The 21,830-nt window shown below is 39.5% G+C and overlaps 1 protein-coding gene across 1 annotated transcript; it reads left to right on the top strand.

Moving 5' to 3' along the window:
- The first annotated feature begins 74 nt into the window (after positions 1–74).
- SLC39A6 (solute carrier family 39 member 6) lies at positions 75–21,090 on the top strand. Its single transcript, XM_041745936.1, has 10 exons — positions 75–768; positions 2,619–3,353; positions 4,855–5,038; positions 5,838–6,007; positions 7,233–7,451; positions 12,591–12,696; positions 15,362–15,739; positions 17,003–17,083; positions 18,156–18,346; positions 19,883–21,090. Exons 2-10 carry the CDS (start codon positions 2,628–2,630, stop codon positions 20,033–20,035), a joined length of 2,208 nt encoding a protein of 735 aa, XP_041601870.1. The 5' UTR covers positions 75–768; positions 2,619–2,627; the 3' UTR covers positions 20,036–21,090.
- The last annotated feature ends 740 nt before the right edge of the window (positions 21,091–21,830 follow it).

The raw sequence follows: 21,830 nt of genomic DNA, 5'->3' as shown, positions 1-21,830 counted from the left end.
GGCGGAGGCGGAGGCGGAGGCGGAGGCGGCCGCGCCCCCCGCCGGGCCCGCCCCCTCGCCCGGCGCCAGTGGTCCTCGCATCCTGAGTGCGGCTCGCAGCTCCGTGCCGGGCGCTGACCGAGCGCGGGAGCACAGCCTCCGTCCCGGGAATGAGGGCCTCGCGGGAGTAGCTCGGGGCCTTCCCCCAAGCCCCGGGGCCCGTGTGCCGCGGCTCGTGAGCTGCTCAGGAACGTCCCGCTGCCTCTCACGGCCAGGCTCCCAGAGCGGGGTGGCGGAGCCTGAGGACACAGCCGCGGAGGGCCCCCGGCTCGCTGGTGTCGGCGCTCGGAGCCCACTAACCGCGCCTTCGCCCCTCCCCGCTGCTGCGAGCCCCCTGGCGCCGGCGAACAGACGGACGCGCGGATCCGCCCGTCGCGGACGGGGTCCCGGGTCGCACTGCGCATGCCCCGCAGTCATGGCCGGCGGAGGCGGTGGTTCGCGGCGGCGCGCTGCGCGCGGCGGTAATTAGTAATTGTCCTCCTGCTCCCGGGAGGCGAGGCGAGGCACTGCGAGGCGCGGCGCGGCGCGGCGCGTGGGGCGCGGCTTCCCCGTGGCTGCGCGGCGGCACCCCGGCCGAGGGGCAGCCGGGCCGATGAGACCGCCGCCTCTCCGCGCCCTGTAGAGGTTTCTCAGAGAGAAGCACGGACCGGTTCCGAGCCCTCCGGACCGCCCGCGGGGCACCGAGCCGGCGCGCGGGGCCGGGCCGCGGGACGGCGAGGCCGCGGAGAGGTGAGTCCCGCAGCTTCGGGAGGGGGCAGTGGAGGCCGGGCTTGCGCGGGCATGGCTGGGCTTCGGGGTCCAGCGAAGGAAGGACTTTAGGAGGAAACAGCCTGTCCTGTTCACCTCCTATTCGAAGAAGGCACTGTCGTGTCTAAAAACAAAAAGCCTTTGGAAGCGGTTTTGTGTCCTCTTTCCCATTTTCTCCACTCGCCCCTTTTTCCAGGCCCTTGCCCTTCGGCTTTCTTTTTTCTTCCACACGTGCTGATTTGCCGGGAAGATCGCCCGGTCCGCGACCGCCCTAAGCATCCTCCCTGGAGAAAAGCTTGGAGCTTCCCGCTGAACCATCCGCCTGTGTCCGTCCCCACCCACCCCGCTCCTTGCCCCCCCCCCTCTCTCTCCCTCTCCTACGAATGATTTCTTAATCTTTCTCTTCTGCATATTATTAACTGAATTACCAAAACTTCGGGCCCTGATCATTCTTCCTTCAGGAGACTAGCCCTGTGGTAGTCATACTTCTATTTTCCAGGGCTCCCGGTATGATAAGCAGCAGTGTGCAACAAATGACAGTTATGGAGCACCTGCACAGGCTTTCGATCGTGTGGTTTCTCAAGTCATCCGTCACATATGTATCATTACCAGCTTTTCCTGGTGCAGGAAACAGCTGAAAGTCGTACATCTAGGTTGCCCCGTCCTTGCTCCCTGGCTCCGGAACCCAACCCCTAGCTTCTTCGGCTGAAGGCAGGTGAATTTGGTCACAATCACGTCCTTCCTTGGTGCTAGACATCTAAGGGGTCCTGAGATACCAGTTCATCCGCTTATCTGGACTATAACTTCTGTATTTAACTGAGCTCTGTTTTTCAAGACTCACCTTGGTATTTTTATACATGCAAAATGGGCTCTTTATTTTTTTACTCTTTTAAAGGTCTTATTTTTAAGTAATCTCTACACTCAGTGTGGGCTCAACCCTACAACCCCAATATCAGGACCCCCAAGCTCCGCTGACTGAGCCAGCCAGGCACCCCAAGGCTCAACTTGATTCTTCTCTTTGGAGTGTAGGCCTCTGGTTCCAAACACTATTGTGTGGATGAGTGATGATAGTCTGTGATAAAATTTTCACTGTTTTACAGCTACATAAGAATGATACAGTTTTTTCTAGGATATTTAATTTACTTCAAAGGGTGTTATTTTGCAGTCATTCAAGAGAATGAGATCAATATAAGTACTGACCCAAAAAGTGTCAATTGTTGAGTGGGGGAAAAAGGACACATCTACTTGAGTATGCATAGAAAATATCCTAAGGGATATACAAGAGACTGGCAAAACTAGGTACCTTTGAGGAGTGGGATGGGGGGAAGAGGCCTCAAATTGATTTGTACGTAGTTAAAAAAAAAAAAAGTTTCAAATGTGAATTATTTTGATATTACCATTTCTACTTTTTTATATATTAAAAGATTATCCTATGAACAATGATGATGGGGGGCTAGTTGCGTTTTGTGTTGAATCCTTGTTCTTACCTGATGATCCCTTTTGAGGGTCCACAGAGCAGTAATAAGTTGCCAAGTATGGCTGTGACCACATGAATATCCAATTTCTGAATTACTGTTAATTTGCAGTGCTAATTATGGTCTCAGCACTCAACTATCCTATAGTTGCACGTATTTTAGCAATGCAAGGGTAGAGGAGCCTAGGATTCTTCATATTTCCTTTATATATGTAATTCTTTATATTTTCACATGTAGTACGACACACTCACACTAAATGATGCTCTGTAAACCTTGATTAGTATTAATTTTCAGCATAAGATTTCTTAATTTGTTTTAAAAGTGAAGGCAAGAATATTTTTTTTTTGTCTTCTCTAGGAAGGTGCAATGGCGAGGAATTTATCTGTAATCTTGATTCTGACCTTCACCCTGTCAGTCACAAATCCCCTTCATGAACTAGAACCAGCAACTGCTTTCCCTCAGACCACTGAGAAAATTATTACAAATTGGGAATCTGGCATTAACGTTGACTTGGCAGTTACCACACGACGACATCATCTACAGCAGCTTTTCCACCGCTATGGAGAAAATAATTCCTTGTCAGTTGAAGGATTCAGAAAATTGCTTCAGAATATAGGCATAGATAAGGTTAAAAAAATCCATATACACCATGACCATGACCATCACTCCGACCATGATCACCACTCTCACCGTAATCATGCTGCTTCCAATAAAAATAATCGGAAAGCTCTTTGTCCAGACCATGAATCTGATAGTTTGGGTAAGGATCCCAGAAACAGCCAGGGGAAAGGATCTCACCGATCAGAGCATGCCAATGGTAAAAGGAATGTTTTAATCAAGGATGGTGTTACTGCTAGTGAAGTGACCTCAACTGTGTATAATGCTGTCTCTGAAGGAACTCACTTTCTAGAGACAATAGACACTCCAAAACCTGGAAAACTTTTCCCCAAAGATGTGAGCAGTTCCACACCACCCAGTATCACAGAAAAAAGCCGAGTGAGCCGGCTGACCAGTAAGAAAACAAATGAATCTGTGAGTGAGCCCAGAAAAGGCTTTATGTATTCCAGAAACACAAATGAGAATACTCAGGAGGTAAGATGAATGCTTTTCGTTATGCCTGCTTGTTTGTCCATCACCTTTTATCTTTAGTTGCACGGAGTATATAGTAAAAATAAAATGATGACGTTATTGAAAAGAGACGTTATTTCTTCTTTCTCATCCAGACACTTGGCCCAAAGGCCCTTGTCCCTGCTATGTTGTAAACCTTTCTGATACAAAATTTGGGGGATCAGTAAGAATGTTGCTGGCAGCTGAAACTATTTTCTAGTATGATATTTAAAATGCATGTGGAAAGCAGTAGTCAAGGTTAGTTTTGGATAAAGTCTTTAAAAGGTGAATATTGTTAATGAAAAGTAGAAAACGAGATAAAAAAAAAGCAGGAGTTAGAATCCCATGTTTTAGAGAAAGGTGTGGTTGAAGGCACAAAAGAAGGCATGAAGAACAATAGTGTTACCTTTTTGGAAGAGAAATTTCAATGACTTATGGAGTGCTGAAACTGGAGCAGCTAAGTATCATGTGCTGGACAATCTAAAAGTCTGGGCAAGGAGGTTCTGAATTCATGTGTTTTTCCTAGACTAGACATCCAGACTGTACACAGTTTTCCTTGGCTGAGAGATGTCAAGAACAAGGAATTAGTTGGTATGCATTAATAGGCAGAACTTAAAGAGTTCTTCATTCAAGTCATCTTAGGACTGTACCAATTCCTAAATAATCCTAATGGTCATTCCCATTGTGACACCGGTAATAAAGTTTTTCCTGAGTAGTTTTGGCCAAGAACTATGAGAATTTAAAATAACTTTACAGAAGATGAGAAACAGGCTACTGCCAATTTTTTTTTTTTTTTTTTTTTTTTTTGGTAAAAAGGGGAGCTTAGATTCCCTAGAGGGGATTCTCTTCAAACTAAGCTTGTCATCTAATTAAGTTGAAATAGCTGCCTGCTGGTACAAGTTTGTTTTATTAACCAGCCTTGCCCTCCACAAGAGTAATTTACCTAATTTAATATTCTCTCGTAGATATTTTGCCAGGTTTGTAGTTTGCCAAGTGTACAGACCTGATCTAAGTATTGCAAGTACAGTCATTGCTGGAAGAGTGATGTGTCTTGGGCTTGTTTAGGCCACATAGGGTAGCGTTGGTACTAAAACAACATATTTCTCAATCTCTAATGAACTCCATCTCAAAATTAAAGCTCATTTCCTTAATAGGTTTATACAATGAGTTAACAGGCTTGTGAATGTCCTTTTATCCTCAAGGTTATTCCACTCGGGGCTTTCTGTCTAGATTAGTAGCAATTTAACTGCTTCCCCCAAGAAGAAACAGGCAGAAGAGGTGGGATATCACCATTGTGACATAGTATCTCAAGGGAACTTGAGGCAAGTTCCGAAGTACTCAAGACAAAAGTTGGTTTTAATGCATTAGCTTGAAAAAATAAAGTAGCGTCGGTATGGAAAGGGTGTTGGTTGTATCATCAGACAACTTTTTTGGATTGTCTAGTGAGAATGCTTCTTGGTAATTTTCACTGCTTTGTTTCTTGCAGTGTTTCAATGCGTCAAAGTTGCTTACATCTCATGGCATGGGCATCCAGGCTATGCTGAATGCAACGGAGTTCAACTATCTCTGCCCAGCCATCATCAATCAAATTGACGCTAGATCATGTCTGATACATACAACAAGTGAAAAGAAAGCTGAAATTCCTCCAAAGACCTATTCTTTACAAATAGGTAGAGTTGCCTTTTTTATATAAAAATAATTTCAAGTAGATAAGTTTATGCTGTACTTTTCCTTACATTTACATCAACCTATTCATTTTTTTTAACCTATTCATTTTTTTAGTATAATTCCAAGTATCTTCATTGTTCTCTGCCTTGAATGTGAAGAAAGCAGGCTGGTTAGCCTTGCCTTCAGAAAAAAAAAAACAAAAGAGATTATAACTGAGGCCATCCCGCAGATCAGGGCCTCTAAAATTTGGGCTTCTTATATGTTGTCACACTGTTTCAGAAGGTCAAAGTTAATACCCACTGTTTAGGAGCCTAATTCTGGCATGTTCTTATTAATAAATGAAACTAGGATAAGTTCTGCTATAGTGTAGACCCGTGTTACTCAGAAACCATGGTAAATAAATAATCGCTTTGTTTACTGAGGAAATTATTGAATTCTCGGTTTCTTTCATTCTTTTTTCTTTTCTTTTCCTTTTTTTTAAAAAAAAAAAAAAAAACAACTCTTCTCTCTTCCATAATTTAACTATATGGGAGTCCGCTTCCCAAATCATCTAGAATTCATCATTGGTAACCATTTTCTCTTCTCACTCCCATCTGAAGAACTTTCCACCAGACTTCTGCACTTTACCAGGAGGGTTCAATCAGATTGTTCATTTGTTGCCAGCACCAGATTTCTTGGTTATTGCTCTATTGCCACAGCCCCATTCACTGAGTTGCAACTTGCTTTGACAAGTTGCTTTATGCCACTCTTTTAAAGCTTATCAATTGTATAATTTTTCTGTTGCTGTGTTTTATTTGACAGCCTGGGTTGGTGGCTTCATAGCCATTTCCATCATCAGTTTCCTGTCTTTGCTTGGCGTTATCTTAGTGCCTCTCATGAATCGGGTGTTTTTCAAATTTCTCCTAAGTTTCCTTGTGGCACTGGCTGTTGGGACGTTGAGTGGTGATGCTTTTTTACACCTCCTTCCACATGTAAGTACAGTCATTTGTCCTACTAGCATATTTTGTTCAAAGGTGAAAAAAATTAATATGTTTTTGGTTTGTACTAGAATTCTTTGTATTGATATAAAAGGTTCAAAATTTGATTTAGAAGAATTGAGTTTAGAATATATTTGGTGACTAAAAGCTGTATTTTTGTGCTAGGTCTTAACATATGTTTGTGGTTTGTTTTTTGCTTTTTTCTTTAAGAGAATTTACTAAATACAGATTAACTTTCTGGACCCAATTAATAAAAAAAACAGATTCTGCTCAGATAGTATTACTGTGACAGATTGCAACAACATGAATTATCTGCTTATATTAGTGTAATTGCCGCAGAAATAAAAACTGATTCTCTACTCAAGAAATGAGTTTTCCTGTAGAGTTGGATTTATGTGTGTAACTAGAGGTTCACACTCATTGACATGAGTAAATTCTAAAATAACTTGAGTAAAGTTTATTTAAGAGCCCCATTAAAAACCTCAGATCAAGTATTTAGATCTCATCTTTTAAGTTTCCCTTAAAGGTTTACAGGTAAGTGGGGAAAAGAAATCATTCTTCGAGCACTTCATATCTCATCATGTTCCATTCTGTAGTGAAAAAATGTTTTGCCATGATAAGCTCCTTGGGCCCCACTGGTATTCAGGAACACCTGCTGCATCAACCACCCGGTGTAGAGTGTATCCTGTAGCCACCCCTATCTCAATCCTGTTGGTGTGCTCCACGTCCCCTTCCCTGACATGCCATAGTGTTAGTTCCCCCGTTGACAGCTGGGGTGGTGTACCTGACCTCAGATACTTGCCAGGGCCCAGGGCACAGATTCAGCATCTTGTAAGCACAGTGACAGGACTAATATGGGCTTTTTCAGTTTGGAGTATAAACAGTAAACCCTGTATGCCTATTAAGTCTGGCAGTTCCCTGTTACTTGTGGCCGTGTTAACTTTTCAAACATTGAAAATACCCACTACCTGTGTGAGAGTCATTAGGGAACATATCTGGCTTCACACTAAACAAATGCATGCCATTAAGTGCCTTAGCACTTGATACGTTTAAGCTAGCAGCACGAGTCATTTTAATGTATTAAACTTGCCCTCCGCACTGAAGTATCCCATTAATTGCCTAATTCCGAATGGTTTCATATTTGACTTATTGCTTACCCAATTATTCTGACATGTATAAAACTAATGAATTTATGAAACACATACTGTTTTTCCTGTAGTCTCATGCAAGCCACCACCATAGTCACAGCCATGAAGAATCTGCAATGGAAATGAAGAGAGGGCCACTTTTCAGTCATCTGTCTTCTCAAAACATAGAAGAAAGTACCTATTTTGATTCCACATGGAAGGGTCTCACAGCTCTGGGTGGCTTATATTTCATGTTTCTTGTTGAACATGTACTCACGTTGATCAAACAATTTAAAGATAAAAAGAAAAAGGTAAGAAAAAGTACTGTACTTCTATGCATCAGACATTTACGTGAATGGTATTCTAACTAGACTGTTAGCTGAGTTTGTCCAGTGGTATGATCTTCATCCAAGAAGGTTTCAGTACCCTGAGATAATTTTGTTCCCAGAGGCATTCATGGAGAGCTGTTCTCTATCTCGATAATCCTGGAGTTCTCTATTTTCAGTATTCCTTTCAGACTCTTGAGAGGCTAAGAATGGCAAAGGATAAACATCTGTGTAAGAACAAACAAGGCACAAGCAGAGTCCTCAAAGTCTGAAGCATCATGATTATGGCCTTGATGGTGGCGATGGTTTCTTGGGTATATATACCCAAATTCATTGATATATGTGTGTGTGTATATATATATGTGTATATATATATATATATATATATATATATATATATATATACACACACACATTAAGTATGTACACCTTTTTTTGTCAGTCGCCCCTCAGTAAAGTGTTGTATTTTTGTTTGAGTGGAGTTTTTTTTTTTTTTTTTTTTTTTTTTGAGTGGAGTTTTTTTGTTGTTGTTTTTTATTTTTTCTTAAATAGGCTCCATCCCCAGGGTGGAGCCTAACATGAGGCTTGAACTCACGACACTGAGATCAAGACCTGAGCTGAGATCAAGAGTTGGACACTAAAAAAAAAAAAAAAAAAGAGTTGGACACTTTTTTTTTTTTTTTTTTTTTTTTTTAATGATAGTCACAGAGAGAGAGAGAGAGGCAGAGACACAGGCAGAGGAAGAAGCAGGCTCCATGCACCGGGAGCCTGATGTGGGATTCGATCCCGGGTCTCCAGGATCGCGCCCTGGGCCAAAGGCAGGCGCCAAACCGCTGCGCCACCCAGGGATCCCTGTGTTTTGTTTTTTAAAGAAGTATTGTGGATACCTTGTTGGTATTTATTGGTAGTTATGAATAACTATTTTTGTTATTGTTAATAACAATTTGTTATTATTTGTGCTTAACTTTAATGTTTCACCCAGTAGCTGAATATTCTGTTGTCTTTCAGAAGGTTTGTGACTTTCAAAGTCTTGTCCTTAGCAAATTGCTGCCAGAAAATAGTATGAAGCCAAACCGTGGGCTCTTTATTTCTGGTAAAAACACCCCATGAAAAAATAATTAAAATTAAAAAATTTTAAAAAATTTTAAAAACACCCCATGAGTCACCTATGAATATCTGCCCCCTTTTGAACTGATGTGACCAGGCAAGCCAATCAAAAGACTGTCCTAATGGGAATTCTTAAAAAGGATATGTACACATCTTAGACATTTTAATTTAAAACATTTGTACATTCATATTCTGGTCATTTGATGGTGACCAAGATTTTCTCTGACTCAGAGTTATGTATGATCATTTCTTTTCTGTAGCCATGCTCCTTCATCTACAATCTTCAATTTTGGTTTCTCTCAAGTTGAACAAGAGGTTACACACTTGGAAAGCTATTTGAGAGTAGAATCTAGGCTTTATAAATTTTACACAACAGCTTGTCTTTGAATCTTTCAAAAGCATTCAGCTTGGGATCCCTGGGTGGCGCAGCGGTTTGGCGCCTGCCTTTGGCCCAGGGCGCGATCCTGGAGACCCGGGATCGAATCCCACATCGGGCTCCCGGTGCATGGAGCCTGCTTCTCCCTCCGCCTGTGTCTCTGCCTCTCTCTCTCTCTCTCTGTGACTATCATAAAAAAAAAAAAAAAAAAAAAGCATTCAGCTTAAGTTTTCATAGAAACAACTATTCTCACCATCATTTCACTGTTCATGTGTAATTAAATTGTGCAATTACAATAAACAAGCCTAACTGGCCTGAAGGGGTTTGAAAACAAACGTAGTTGGTTCTTCCTGAGCACAGAGCTCACCGTGAGAAACAAGTGCATGTGCGAACAGGAGAGTTGCCTCCTTCTCCATCCTATGAATATTTGCCCTTAAGGATTTGACATTCACTAAAACCTCAAGTTACAAATTTTGAACCTTCTCTTTTCTGAACCTAAAGTTAGAGGAAAGAAGTGAAATAAGAATAACATTCTTTTTTTTCTTTTTAAGATCTTTTAAATTTATTTTTGTGAGAGAGAAAGAGCATGAACAGGGGTAGGGGCAGAGGGAGAAGCAGATTCCTTGCTGAGCAGGGAGCCCAACAGGGGACTGATCCCAGGACCCTGAGCTCAGGACCTGAGCCAAAGGCAGATGCTTTACTGACTGAGCCACCCAGGTGCCCTACTTTATTCATTCTTAATCTAAGGAGTCATCTTCCATGTTCCCATCATCCCAGTTGCTTCACTTGGACTGATTTGAGGATATATCCTACTTGTTTACATTCTCTGGAATTCTTTCCTTAAAAAAACAAATGATCCTTTTTAGCTTTCTTTTGGTGGAGGTTTGGAGATTCGTTTGTTTTACTGTATCTCTAGTTCACATGCCATCATTTCTTTAACATGGTCATTTCAATTTATTTTTCAAATTTTACCTTAAGATAGCTTTTCTTAAGCTCTTAAGAAGCAGACTCTATTATTTAATACAGAACAATTTTTTTCAAACTCTGGGTTATAACTTAGTTGTGAAATCATTCTTCTGTCATGACCAGTGTTTTTAAAGGCAGCAGTAATAATACAGTATGTTTTACTATATATGCATACTTTGACTTATCGTCAAAGAGGTTTTATGATCTCTTTTCTAAAATAATTTCGGCTGGAATATAAGCTCCTAAGAGCCAGGACCTCTACTACATCTCCAAATGCCTAGAGTAGCATCTGGCACATGATAGATAGTTAACAAATATTTGTTGAATATATAAGAAACATTAAATGGCAAGTAAGCATAGTTTCTATACAGACTTCCCACAGGAGTTTTGCAAATGTTACTTGTTCTCTTCCTTTTTAGAATATATTGAGTTTATCTTTTGTTAGAGGTGTCCAGATCTTAGCATTACTCATTCAACAATTTTAAATTACATTTGTTCTCTCAAAAAGAACAAAAACTCTTCCTTATATGGTGAGTGTTGAAAACTTCTTCAGCCTCGTAACAGTACCTAGGATTTCCCTTAAGATATCTATTCTGTACCTCTAAGAGATTCCATGTATCATACCATTTATGTCAATCTGAAATCTCTATATTCAAATTAGGGTTACATCTCATACTTGATATAGATAGTTGGACTTTTATAATAAGTTCAGCCTCAAAAGCTTTTTTTCTACCAGTGAAGGTTATTGCTCACACTTGGAAGCTCAAGTCATCTATGATATCTCCCTTGTCCTCATATCCAAGCTAGTTTTAGTGAATACGTCCAGAGCCTTTCCATTTCTCTCCGTTCTTGCTATCATTCTTAAGTCTAAGCCATGCTTATCTCCTACCTGGGTGATAGCAGCCCCTTCCAGCTGTCCTGTCTACAGTGTTTTATTGTTTTCTTCTCCCAGTTCAGAGAAGAGCAAAATGATTTCTTTAAAAGGAAATCTGATGAAGTTGTACCCTACCATTGAAAATCCTTCCTTCAGCAACTTTCTGATATTTATAGCACAAAGTCCACACTTTTAACTTAGTTTGCTTTGTCTCAGTCTTCTTCTGCCACCTGGCCTCTAGCCCCGTCTGACCTACTAAGCCCCAACCACCTTGCACTCCTTTCATTTCTGGGGTGTGACTGGCCCCATCATATTAAGGGCCTTCCAATGTGCTATTCTCCCTACCTGGGACCCACCTCTCTACCACCCACCCTACCCTCCCCCACAAACTCCTGCTTATCTCTAGGTCTTGGTGTAAGGATCACTTTCTCAAGGAATCCTGTCCTGGGACTTAGTTAGGTCTTGTTATACACACTCTCATAGCACTATGTGTTTTTACTTTGTAAAACATACTGAAAATAACAATCAAAGAATTATTTAATCATTATATCTGTAAAGCCTCCCTCCCTGTGGATGATAATCTTCATGAAAACGGACAGTATGTGTATCCTGTTCTACATTATATTGCCAGTACTCAGCAGAGGGAACAATATAGATCCCCAATACTTATAAAATGAAAGAATTGGTTAAGCTATAAGTGCTAGGGAGAGTCCTTGCCCAACAAGAAAGAAAGTGTTAACTGAAGTGATATAAAATATATCCTGAATTTATTGTCATAAGTATTGAAGTACTTTCTCTGTTTAAGGAACTAAGCTAGGAGTAGGTATAGAGATGTGTCCATGTGCTTGCCTTTAAGATCTCTTATAATCTAAGAATGGTCAGATATTTTATGTGCTATCAGAGCTAGAATGAAATCTTGGGTCTGGTGGTGATTTTTTAAGTAATTGAAAAGTACTGCCAATAAGAAATATATTACTTGTGTGACCCTTTTCATCATTTTGAGTATTATTTTTTGTGTAAGTAAATCATGCACAGGCACCATTGTTCAAACGGTGACCTTTATGCTTGGGCTCAGAGATGAGGACTGTATCTCAAGCATGGTATTGAGGTGGTTAAAAAACCTAGTGATAAATTTGAGGCTAACTAGTCGAGATTTGTTTAAAAAAAGAAAGCTTGTTAATGGTGTTTTATTATAGGAAAAGTATTTTAGTTTTAATAGCAAACACCTAATCAGTGTCAGGGTATAGTTTTAGGTTATAAAAAGTATGCAAAGTATGGGGTTTCAGTGTCCAAAAGAGGGATGGAAAGAACCAAGCAATTGGTTAGCAGGTCACTAAATGCTGCAGAAAATATCTCTAGTTGGTTCTAAATTGATAACCTGCGGCAGAGTTCAATTTTAATATGCATATGAATCATCCAGGCATCTAATTAAAATCCCTGTGCTAATTCATTAGGTCTGAGGTGTGGCCCAAGATTGTTCATTTCTAACAGGCTCCCAGAGCACACTTAAAGTAGATGACGTAGGGGACATTGAAAAAGATGAATATGTTAGATATTACAACATTTCTTAATACTAAAGCCTTGATGCTTCACCTTCCTGAGCAGTTTTTATGCCTAAAACATAGGATGAGGTGCTGTGTAAATTAACTACAGGCCCTGCCTGCCCTTGGATGATTTTCATCCCAATAAAGGTTTGTTACTCTGTTGTCTTTCTCTGGATCTTTTGCTTAGCTCTTTGTTTACAGTTGTACACATAAACATATCAATGATTTTAAAGTGTTGCTTTCCCTTGTCATTTTAGAATCAGAAGAAACCTGAAACTGATGATGATGTGGAGATTAAGAAGCAGCTGTCCAAGTATGAATCTCAACTTTCAACAAATGAGGAGAAAGTAGATGCAGAGGATCGTAAGTCTTAATAAATCTGAGGGCTAGAGGAAGTTTAATGCACTGTGATTTGCAGGTAGCTTGGACTATTGGGAGGAGAGGGGACCGTGTTCCTTTTTAAATTTTTTTTTTATTTTTCAACTTTTGAAATATTTCATACCTTTTCTTTTTCATTGCAAGTAAGTTTTTTATATTATATTTACATTTATTCTATGATTTTTTTATTTTGAATTCAGACATACAGAAAAGTTTCAGGAATAATACAAAGAACTTATGTATCTTTCATACATCCCCCAGTTATTTTACCTACCCTTATTCTATTTCTTTCTCTTTTTCTCTGAGTATATATATACATACACTTTTTTGCTAAACCATTTGAAAGTAAGTTACAAAAGAGATGTCTCTTTATCCTCAAATGCTCAGGATATGTTTCCTAAGAAAAAGCACATTGTCTTTTTTTTTTTTTTCTTTAAGATTTTATTTATTTATTCATGAGAGACAGAGAGGCAGAGACATAGGCAGAGGGAGAAGCAGGTACCCTGCTTCTACCCTATGGGGAGCCTGATGCATGACTCAATCCTAGGACCCTGGGATCACGACCTGAGCCAAAGGCAGATGCTCAACCACTGAGCCACCCAGTGCCCTGAGGGCATTATTTTATATAACCACGGTTCAGTTACTGAAATCAGGAAATTAATTTTGATACCATGTTGTTATCTAGTCTCTAGACCACATTGGTTTTTTCCAGTTGTCTTACGATTCCTTTATATTTTCCCTCCACTGGAAAAAAAAAAAAAAAAGGTCCAGATTATAGTCCAGAATCAAATGTTGCATCAAGTTGCCCCTCATTTGGGGTGTTTCTAATCTTTTTATGACTAGATTGATCATTTGGGGCAGAAATAACCACAATGTGATATTGTATCTTTTTCAGTGCTATGTTGTGCTACTTGACACGATGATTCATTGTAAAGTTATTATTTTTCCTATAACTTAACTGTTAGCTTGGCATTTCTTATGGGACAGATTGAGTTAAGATTAAAATTTTAAACTAAACTCCTCGCCATGACCTTCATGGTCCTACCCTACCCTCTACTCTCTCCCATTGTTCATTGTGTACAGTCTCCCTGGCCTTCTTTTCATCCCGTGAGCATACCAGGTTTATCTCTGAGCCTTGTTCTGTTTGGAACCCTCCTATCAGATCTTCACATAAATTCCTGCTCCCATCATTTGGGGGTCAGAGACTTTCCCTGGTCACCCAAAGACAAAGGTCTCCCAGTTATTGTCCTTCACGTTACCCTTTTCTGTTTTTGTCCATGCTTTCCAGTGCCTTATAGGACCTTATTTGCATATGAGTTTCCTTATGAAATGTGGCTGTCACCCCCACAAGAACATAACTTGCTTGAAGTTAGAGATTTTGTCATGCTTCCTTCCATCCTCAGTTCCCAGCAGGTACTTGGCTAGAGTAAGTACTCACTAGATAGTTGCCAACTAACAAGGGAGAAAAACTGCTTCGTTGCTACTGTCTACTTGTACAGTTTCCTGTCCACAGTTTGTTTTTTAACATACTTTTTTCTCTAAAAAGTGAGTAAAGTGTTCTTGCACTTATTGTGTCTATTCTTCAACCTTTTTAATGGAGTCCAGTGAAATATATAACAGTGAGAGGGAATAGCTGCCCTGGAACTGGACCACAATGTCAGCAATATTCCCAAGAAAAGTGTGATCAGTGGACAGGGCAAAGGGAAAAAACAAAACGTTTTGTTGCAATTTACTTTTCTTTGCACAAGTAGATGATAAATGCTCTTTGGTGATCATTGTATTTCAAAAGTTTGTTTTTCCTTGAAATTTGCCCTCAAAAAAGAAGTTGGAGGACAGAATTATGCATGTTTTTTATTTCTAATTTTCAGTACTTTTCTTAAGTGTTTTTCTAAATAAGTATGTGATGCTTTTATAATAAGGAAAAAAGTCATATTTCAAAGTGTAAGGCAGATATTACACTGTATGGTAACTAAATGGAGTTTAAATTAAAACTTGATGGGCAGCCTGGGTGGCTTAGCAGTTTAGCACTGCCTTCAGGCCAATGCGGGATCCTGGAGACGCAGAATCGAGTCCCACGTCGGGCTCCCTGCATGAGGCCTGCTTCTCCCTCTGCCTGTGTCTCTGCAAGTCTTTAAGAATAAATTAAAATAAAATAAAACTTGAGGGGCACCTGGGTGGCTCAGTCAGTTAAGCATCTGCCTTCAGCTCAGGTCATGATCCCAGAGTCCTGGGATTAAGTCCTGAGCAGGGAGCCTGCTTCTCCCTCTCTCTCTGCCACTCCCCCTGCTTGTGCTTGCTCGCTCGCTCTCTTTCCCTCTCTGTCAAATAAATCAAATCTTAAATAAACAAATAAATGAAAACTTGAAAAAGAAAAAATATAAGGAGGCAGAAGAAATCAAGGGGGAATCTTGAGGGTAGTTATTGCAGGTTAAAGTTGAAAATCCATTCTTAATATGTGAGACCATTACTAAAATGCTTTAAAACCTGTTGATGTTTTACATTAGCAATACTCTGTTTAGTTCTGCATGTGAGAGACTTGCCACGCTCTAAGTTATTTTTTGAGTTTGTCAATGGGAATGTTTGAAATGTGTCCAAGCACATTAACAAAGCCTTCTGACTTTGACCCAATGTCTGTTATGTTTATACCTAGGACCTGAAGGCTATTTACGAGCAGACTCACAGGAGCCCTCCCACTTTGATTCTCAGCAGCCAGCAATCTTGGAAGAAGAAGAGGTCATGATAGCTCATGCTCATCCACAAGAGGTCTATAATGAATATGTACCCCGAGGGTGCAAGAATAAATGCCATTCGCATTTTCATGATACACTCGGCCAATCAGATGATCTCATTCACCACCATCATGACTACCATCATATTCTGCATCACCACCACCACCAAAACCACCACCCCCATAGTCACAGTCAGCGCTACTCTCGGGAGGAGCTGAAGGATGCCGGCATCGCCACGTTGGCCTGGATGGTGATCATGGGTGACGGTCTGCACAATTTCAGCGATGGCCTCGCAATTGGTATGTCTCTACATGTTTGCTTCCTGTTGGCTAACTCTGAAAATGTCATGTGAAACCACCATTCCACTTTGAACAAAGAATAGGGCAACTGTGATAAAGCTAATTACTTCTAAGATTATCAGAATGTTATTTCTTCTGTAGCTACTTTGACAATGAAGTACTCAATAAACGTTAGATAAGATTAAGTGCTACAAACTGCCTACCCCATTACGTAAGCAGTAACTGAAACGTCGTTTTTAGTTTGTAGTCTTACAATCAAGCTCTAAGATGTATGGAGCATCTGGTTTTTTGGGGTTTGTTTTTTTGTTTGTTTATTTTTACATTAAAGTTCCCTTATCTGCAATATAAACAATATTAAGGTACAAGATGCTTTTGTTCATCATGTTTTATATTGAAGGAATCTTGGCATATCTGATAAATTCAGTTACCAAAAAATTATCATTCTACAATATGAATAGAGAGTTTTTGCTATTAAATTTTTCTATCATGATCAAGAGATAGTAGAATACTTAAAAATTGTAGTAATTTGGTGCTGGAAGGAGCAGTGGAAATAGTTACAAGTTAGGCAGCTGTGACCTGGCAAGGTGAACCGCTTGTCCAAGAAGGCAGTGCTGTTTTATAGCCAGGCAGAGAAGAGCCCAGGCCTTGGCTCCTGGAAACCTGGTGCCCTTCTTTCTCTATGTACTGTGCACAGCAGAAGCAACAAAGGAGGACATGCAAATGCTTGGTCAGACTTTATAAGCAATCAGTTGTATATAGTGTTCACTTTTAAAATGGAGAGAACTATTTGTCTTAGACTTTCCTTATTGACAGTGAAAGAATGAATATAAACAAGTCTAATTACATAGTGAATTCTTCGGAGACCAGTGAAATATATTTGTACTCTTGACTGCTGCATTTTCTTCTAAACCTTTTAAATCTTTTTTTTTTTTTTTTTTTTTACATAAATGTTTTATGTGATAGCAATTACTTCTCAGGTCTGTGATAAGATTCTCTAATCACTCTGAAGCATAGTGGAACTTTCACTTCTAAATCATATCTGCTTGTGATCCACTGGGAAATCGAAACCTAATTGAATGTAATCTAGCGTTACTTGTAAAGAAGATGCAGAGTGCAGCTGAGAAAGTTCTGTTTATTCAAGACCAGAATATAATTCACTTCTTTTATCTCATTTTGTATGCTGGTAAGATTTAAAAAACAACAACAAAACAAAACACCCACAAAATAATGTAGCCAAACTTTCTCTGATTGATTTTTACCCAGGGGCTGCTTTTACTGAAGGTTTGTCAAGTGGTTTAAGTACTTCTGTTGCTGTGTTTTGTCACGAGTTGCCTCATGAATTAGGTAAGGGAACCACATAAACAGTATTTTCCAGGGGGATGACGTATCCTAGTGTCACTGGCTTTTGCTATTAATAGTTCCAGCAAGCTTCCTCATAATTTTTATACCTTCTACTAACCTAGCCAGCTTTCTTTTCTTACTGAGTATGTTTGTTCCCACCAGAACTCTGCTGCTAAAAGTATGATTACACAGTTGCCCCTGGGAGATTACCAAAGAGATACCTGGGCCTCTTCTCATCCTCTTACCCTACCAAATGCCTTCTTATACCAGCATACTGGTGACATCAGTGATCATTATCTTCATACCTACAATATGAATAAGACTATACCAATCAAAGTTCCCATTAACAGACATTGGCAAAGAGATCTCATTTAAAGAAAAGAGACATGGGTGAATTGTGTTTTTAATATTTTTCTCCTGTCACCAGGACTTAAAAACCTTCCCAGAGTTGTTATAGATCCCAGTTCGTGTCCCTGTTTTTCTCCTTAAAGATAAATACATATTTGCACACACCTGTGAGGCCATTTTCAATTTTGTTCCTTGCCATGTGTTCTACCATTCAGAAACCTCTCATCTACCTGATGGATGCTTATAATCCTCAACATCTTATTCATGTTCCACATTCTAGATCCTTCATATGCCATGAAGCCTCTCTTAGCTATTCTCAATTTCTCTTTTTATCCTTTTATAACTAGAGCATTAGACTATCTAGCTCTTAATTATAAATTGCCTTTGCTATTTGCTGATCATTTCATGTGTGTTCTCTACCCTCCTCTTCTTTATGCCCGATTATAAGCCTGTTGAAGACAGTGCAAGAGCACAAATTTTAATAAGTTCATAGTATTTATCATTCATGACAGAGTGGAAGCCTTAAAAAAAAACTTTGGCTAAAAATACCGTAATTTATAGAGCTGTTAGGGTGACTTACATTAATACTGTTATCCCTGGGTAATTTTTAAGTTACTTTTTTTTTTCCTCAAAAAAATTAGAGAATTTCTTAAATTGGGAAGTTTCTTGGGTGTCTGAAAAGTGACTTTTTTCATTATTTTGTCCACTGTTTTGTTTTCTGTTAAAGGTGACTTTGCTGTTTTACTAAAGGCTGGCATGACTGTTAAGCAGGCTGTTCTTTATAATGCTTTGTCAGCTATGCTGGCATATCTTGGAATGGCAACTGGAATCTTCATTGGTCATTATGCTGAAAATGTTTCTATGTGGATATTTGCACTTACTGCTGGCTTATTCATGTATGTTGCTCTGGTTGATATGGTAAGTTTTTAAGAAGTCTGATTACAGTGTTGACTATTCCCTAATAAAATAGGGAAAATGATCAGTGAAACCCCTTTAAAAAAAAAAAAAAGATTTATTTGAGACAGAGCGAGAATGCCAGGGTGGAGGGCAGAGCATAGGGAGAGAATCTCAACAGACTTCCCACTGAGTGCTGAGCATACTCAGGGCCCAATCCCAGGACCCAGAGATCACAGTCTTAGCCAAAACCAAGAGTGGGATGCTTAACTGATGGAGCCACCCAGACACCCTGTGAAACCTCATTTTTAAAAAGGCTTTAGTGGGGCAGCCCTGGTGGCTCAGCGGTTTAGCACCACCTTCAGCCCAGGGTGTGGGATCCTGGAGACCCAGGACTGAGTCCCATGTCAGGTTCCCTGCATGGAACCTGCTTCTCCCTCTGCCTGTGTCTCTGCCTCTCTCTCTGTCTCTCATGAATAAATTTAAAAAAAAAAATCTTTAAAAAGGCTTTAGTTTAGGGCATGCCTGGCTGGCTCAGTCAGTGGAGCATGCAACTCTTGATCTCAGGGTTGTGAGTTCAAGTCCAACATTGGGCGTAGAGCTTACTTTTAAAATAAATTAATTAAAATTTTAAAAAGGCATTAGAGTAAATGCAGTAATGACAACTGAGTCTGTATAAGTTAGCATAGAAAATACAGGTTCTGGGATCCCTGGGTGGCGCAGCGGTTTAGCGCCTGTCTTTGGCCCAGGGCGCGATCCTGGAGACCAGGGATCGAATCCCACATCGGGCTCCCGGTGCATGGAGCCTGCTTCTCCCTCTGCCTGTGTCTCTGCCTCTCTCTCTCTCTCTCTGTGACTATCATAAATAAATAAAAATTTAAAAAAAAAAAAAAAAAAGAAAAGAAAAGAAAATACAGGTTCTTTGGAGTTTATCTTTTTGGATTGTTAATCACAAGCACATCTATCCTGCCTAATATAAGTTCAGGATACACAAAAATATGTGCCCTTTTCTGATGAGAGTAGAATCTCAGTCATCGGGCATTTGATTGTGTATAGATTTTTCAGAAACCCAGCACAAGCCTTGTATTATTGGCATATTGTGTATGTATACTTCAGAATGCTCATAATTTCCTTACTGATAGACAAAGGAGTTACTTCTTTTTGTCACCAAAGTCTGCATAACAATCCCAGTCAGTCTGATTAAAATTTTATTTTATATGTAAAGTTTCCATCTCTGAACTTAGGTAAGCCACATGTTAATGTTTGGTTCAGCTACAGTCAGTAACTAAAGCAGAGTAATCAATACAGATCTTCGTTTTATAGTGAAGCAAACTGGACCAATATAAGTTTTGACCTATTGAGCATACTGTGAATAATCATTGTTAATTTAATTGGTGAGAAATACTGTGTGACATTATTAGCTAGAGTCAGTGTCCTGTTTTAAGGGGTTGTCTCTATATCCATCTACAAATAGAGCTAATATTACTGCCCTGTAAATTCTTCTAAAAACTAATCTGTGGTTCTGAAAACTTAAATGTTGCTTTTTTTTTTTTCTTTAAGGTACCTGAGATGCTGCACAATGATGCTAGTGACCATGGATGTAGCCGCTGGGGATATTTCTTTTTACAGAATGCTGGGATACTTTTGGGTTTTGGAATTATGTTGCTTATTTCCATATTCGAACATAAAATTGTGTTTCGTATAAATTTCTAGTTAGGGCGTAAATGCTAGAGTAGTTTAGAAAAATATTGCTGTCTGTAGTTTGAATAGGTCATAGGGAGATGAGAGTTCATATGCTGTGATATGCAGCCTTTACGGTTAGTGGATTTCGTGTTTTTTTTTATTGAATATTTCCATTTGTTACACTTACAAGGTCAGTTATGGTGGTAACACAAAGGTACGTTTTAATATTTAAGTTATTCTATTTTGGGAATATGAGCTATATGTGCAATTTACCAATTTTACCAGTTTATTGTATAAACAAGAGATTTGGCATGACATATTCTGTATATTTCAGGAAAAATGTCTTTAATGCTTTTTCTAGAACTAATTTAACACAGTAAGCCCCATGCTGGATGTCAAGCCTCTGAAGAACTGTTGGCATTTAAGAATAAGGATACACAGAAAGCCTGAGATACCAATAAAGCTCGTACTGAATTTTAGCTAAGAAATAGAAAAAGAGAAGAATCTGTAAGAATTAAGAAGCCACAGATTTCTTAATTAAACAAAGTCACAAAACTGGCTACAAAATAGGGAAAATCTAAATTAAGAAGGCAATATTAGTAAAGTATAGAGAACATTCATAAAACATTCTTGTCACAGTAAAATAACCCACAGTGAGCACTTTTTACTAATTTAGTTGTAAATTTAACTTTGTATAATAGAGAAGTCTAAGTATTTTTAATGAATTCAAGCAATATATAGCTTAACGAAGAAATCGGAATGTTAAAATATTTCTCTGGAGTTATACCAGATGAGTATGAATAAGTCTATGTATGACCAGAAAACTTAGATATTGAATGTTCTGGTTATCTGATTTACCAAATGTCAGCATATTTGAACTTTGAGATAGGCAAGGACATTAAAACCATACTGAGTATAATTTGACTCCTTGGATTCAGAAAGTATTTTGGTATCTTTCAGTGCTTCAGTGTTGTCATAATGAGCAATTATCATTTTTATATGTAGTACTTTAGACATACTAGGGCCGTCTGTGGCATTCTCTAGATGTTGCTTTTCTACAAAATAAATTCCCCATGTCATCTTGATATCAAATATATGATTTTTTTTTAACCTTCATAACTATTTATAAGCATACAGCTCATATTATTTTTAAGCATATTCACTCTGTTGTGCAGTAGATCTCCAGAGCCTTTTCATCTTGCAGAACCGGATGTCTATATCCATTAAACAATTTATTTCCTCCTCCCACAGTCCCTCATAACCACCATTTTATTTTCCATCTCTGAATTTGAGATGTCTGATTTTCTTAAGTATCATCCAGGTTATAGTATACTTATCAATTCACTTATATTATTGGGTGGCATTCCTCAGTTTTAAATTCTATACCACAAAGACACTTAAAAAAATTAATCCACAATTTGTTCCAAGCTGCCCCTAATTTTTCTTATATAACAACAAGAGCGGGGATCCCTGGGTGGCGCAGCAGTTTGGCGCCTGCCTTTGGCCCAGGGCGCGATCCTGGAGACCAGGGATCGAATCCCATGTCAGGCTCCCGGTGCATGGAGCCTGCTTCTCCCTCTGCCTGTGTCTCTGCCTCTGTGTGTGTGTGTGTGTGTGTGTGTGTGTGTGTGTGTGTGTGTGTGAGACTATCATAAATAAATAAAAATTAAAAAAAAAAAAAAAACAACCAGAGCCTTAAGCTTGAGAAGAAGCATTGATACCCTACATTCTAAAGAGAATCAGGAAAAAAAAAAAAAAATGGCCAAGGCCCATATCCCACTGCGGGCCTACTGAGAGTCAACTGGACCAGCATTTCTATTCCCCA

The sequence above is a fragment of the Vulpes lagopus genome, chromosome 1, assembly GCF_018345385.1.
Source record: "Vulpes lagopus strain Blue_001 chromosome 1, ASM1834538v1, whole genome shotgun sequence".
Classification (NCBI taxonomy): Eukaryota; Metazoa; Chordata; class Mammalia; order Carnivora; family Canidae; genus Vulpes; species Vulpes lagopus.
This window is presented reverse-complemented; position numbering and strand designations above follow the sequence as displayed.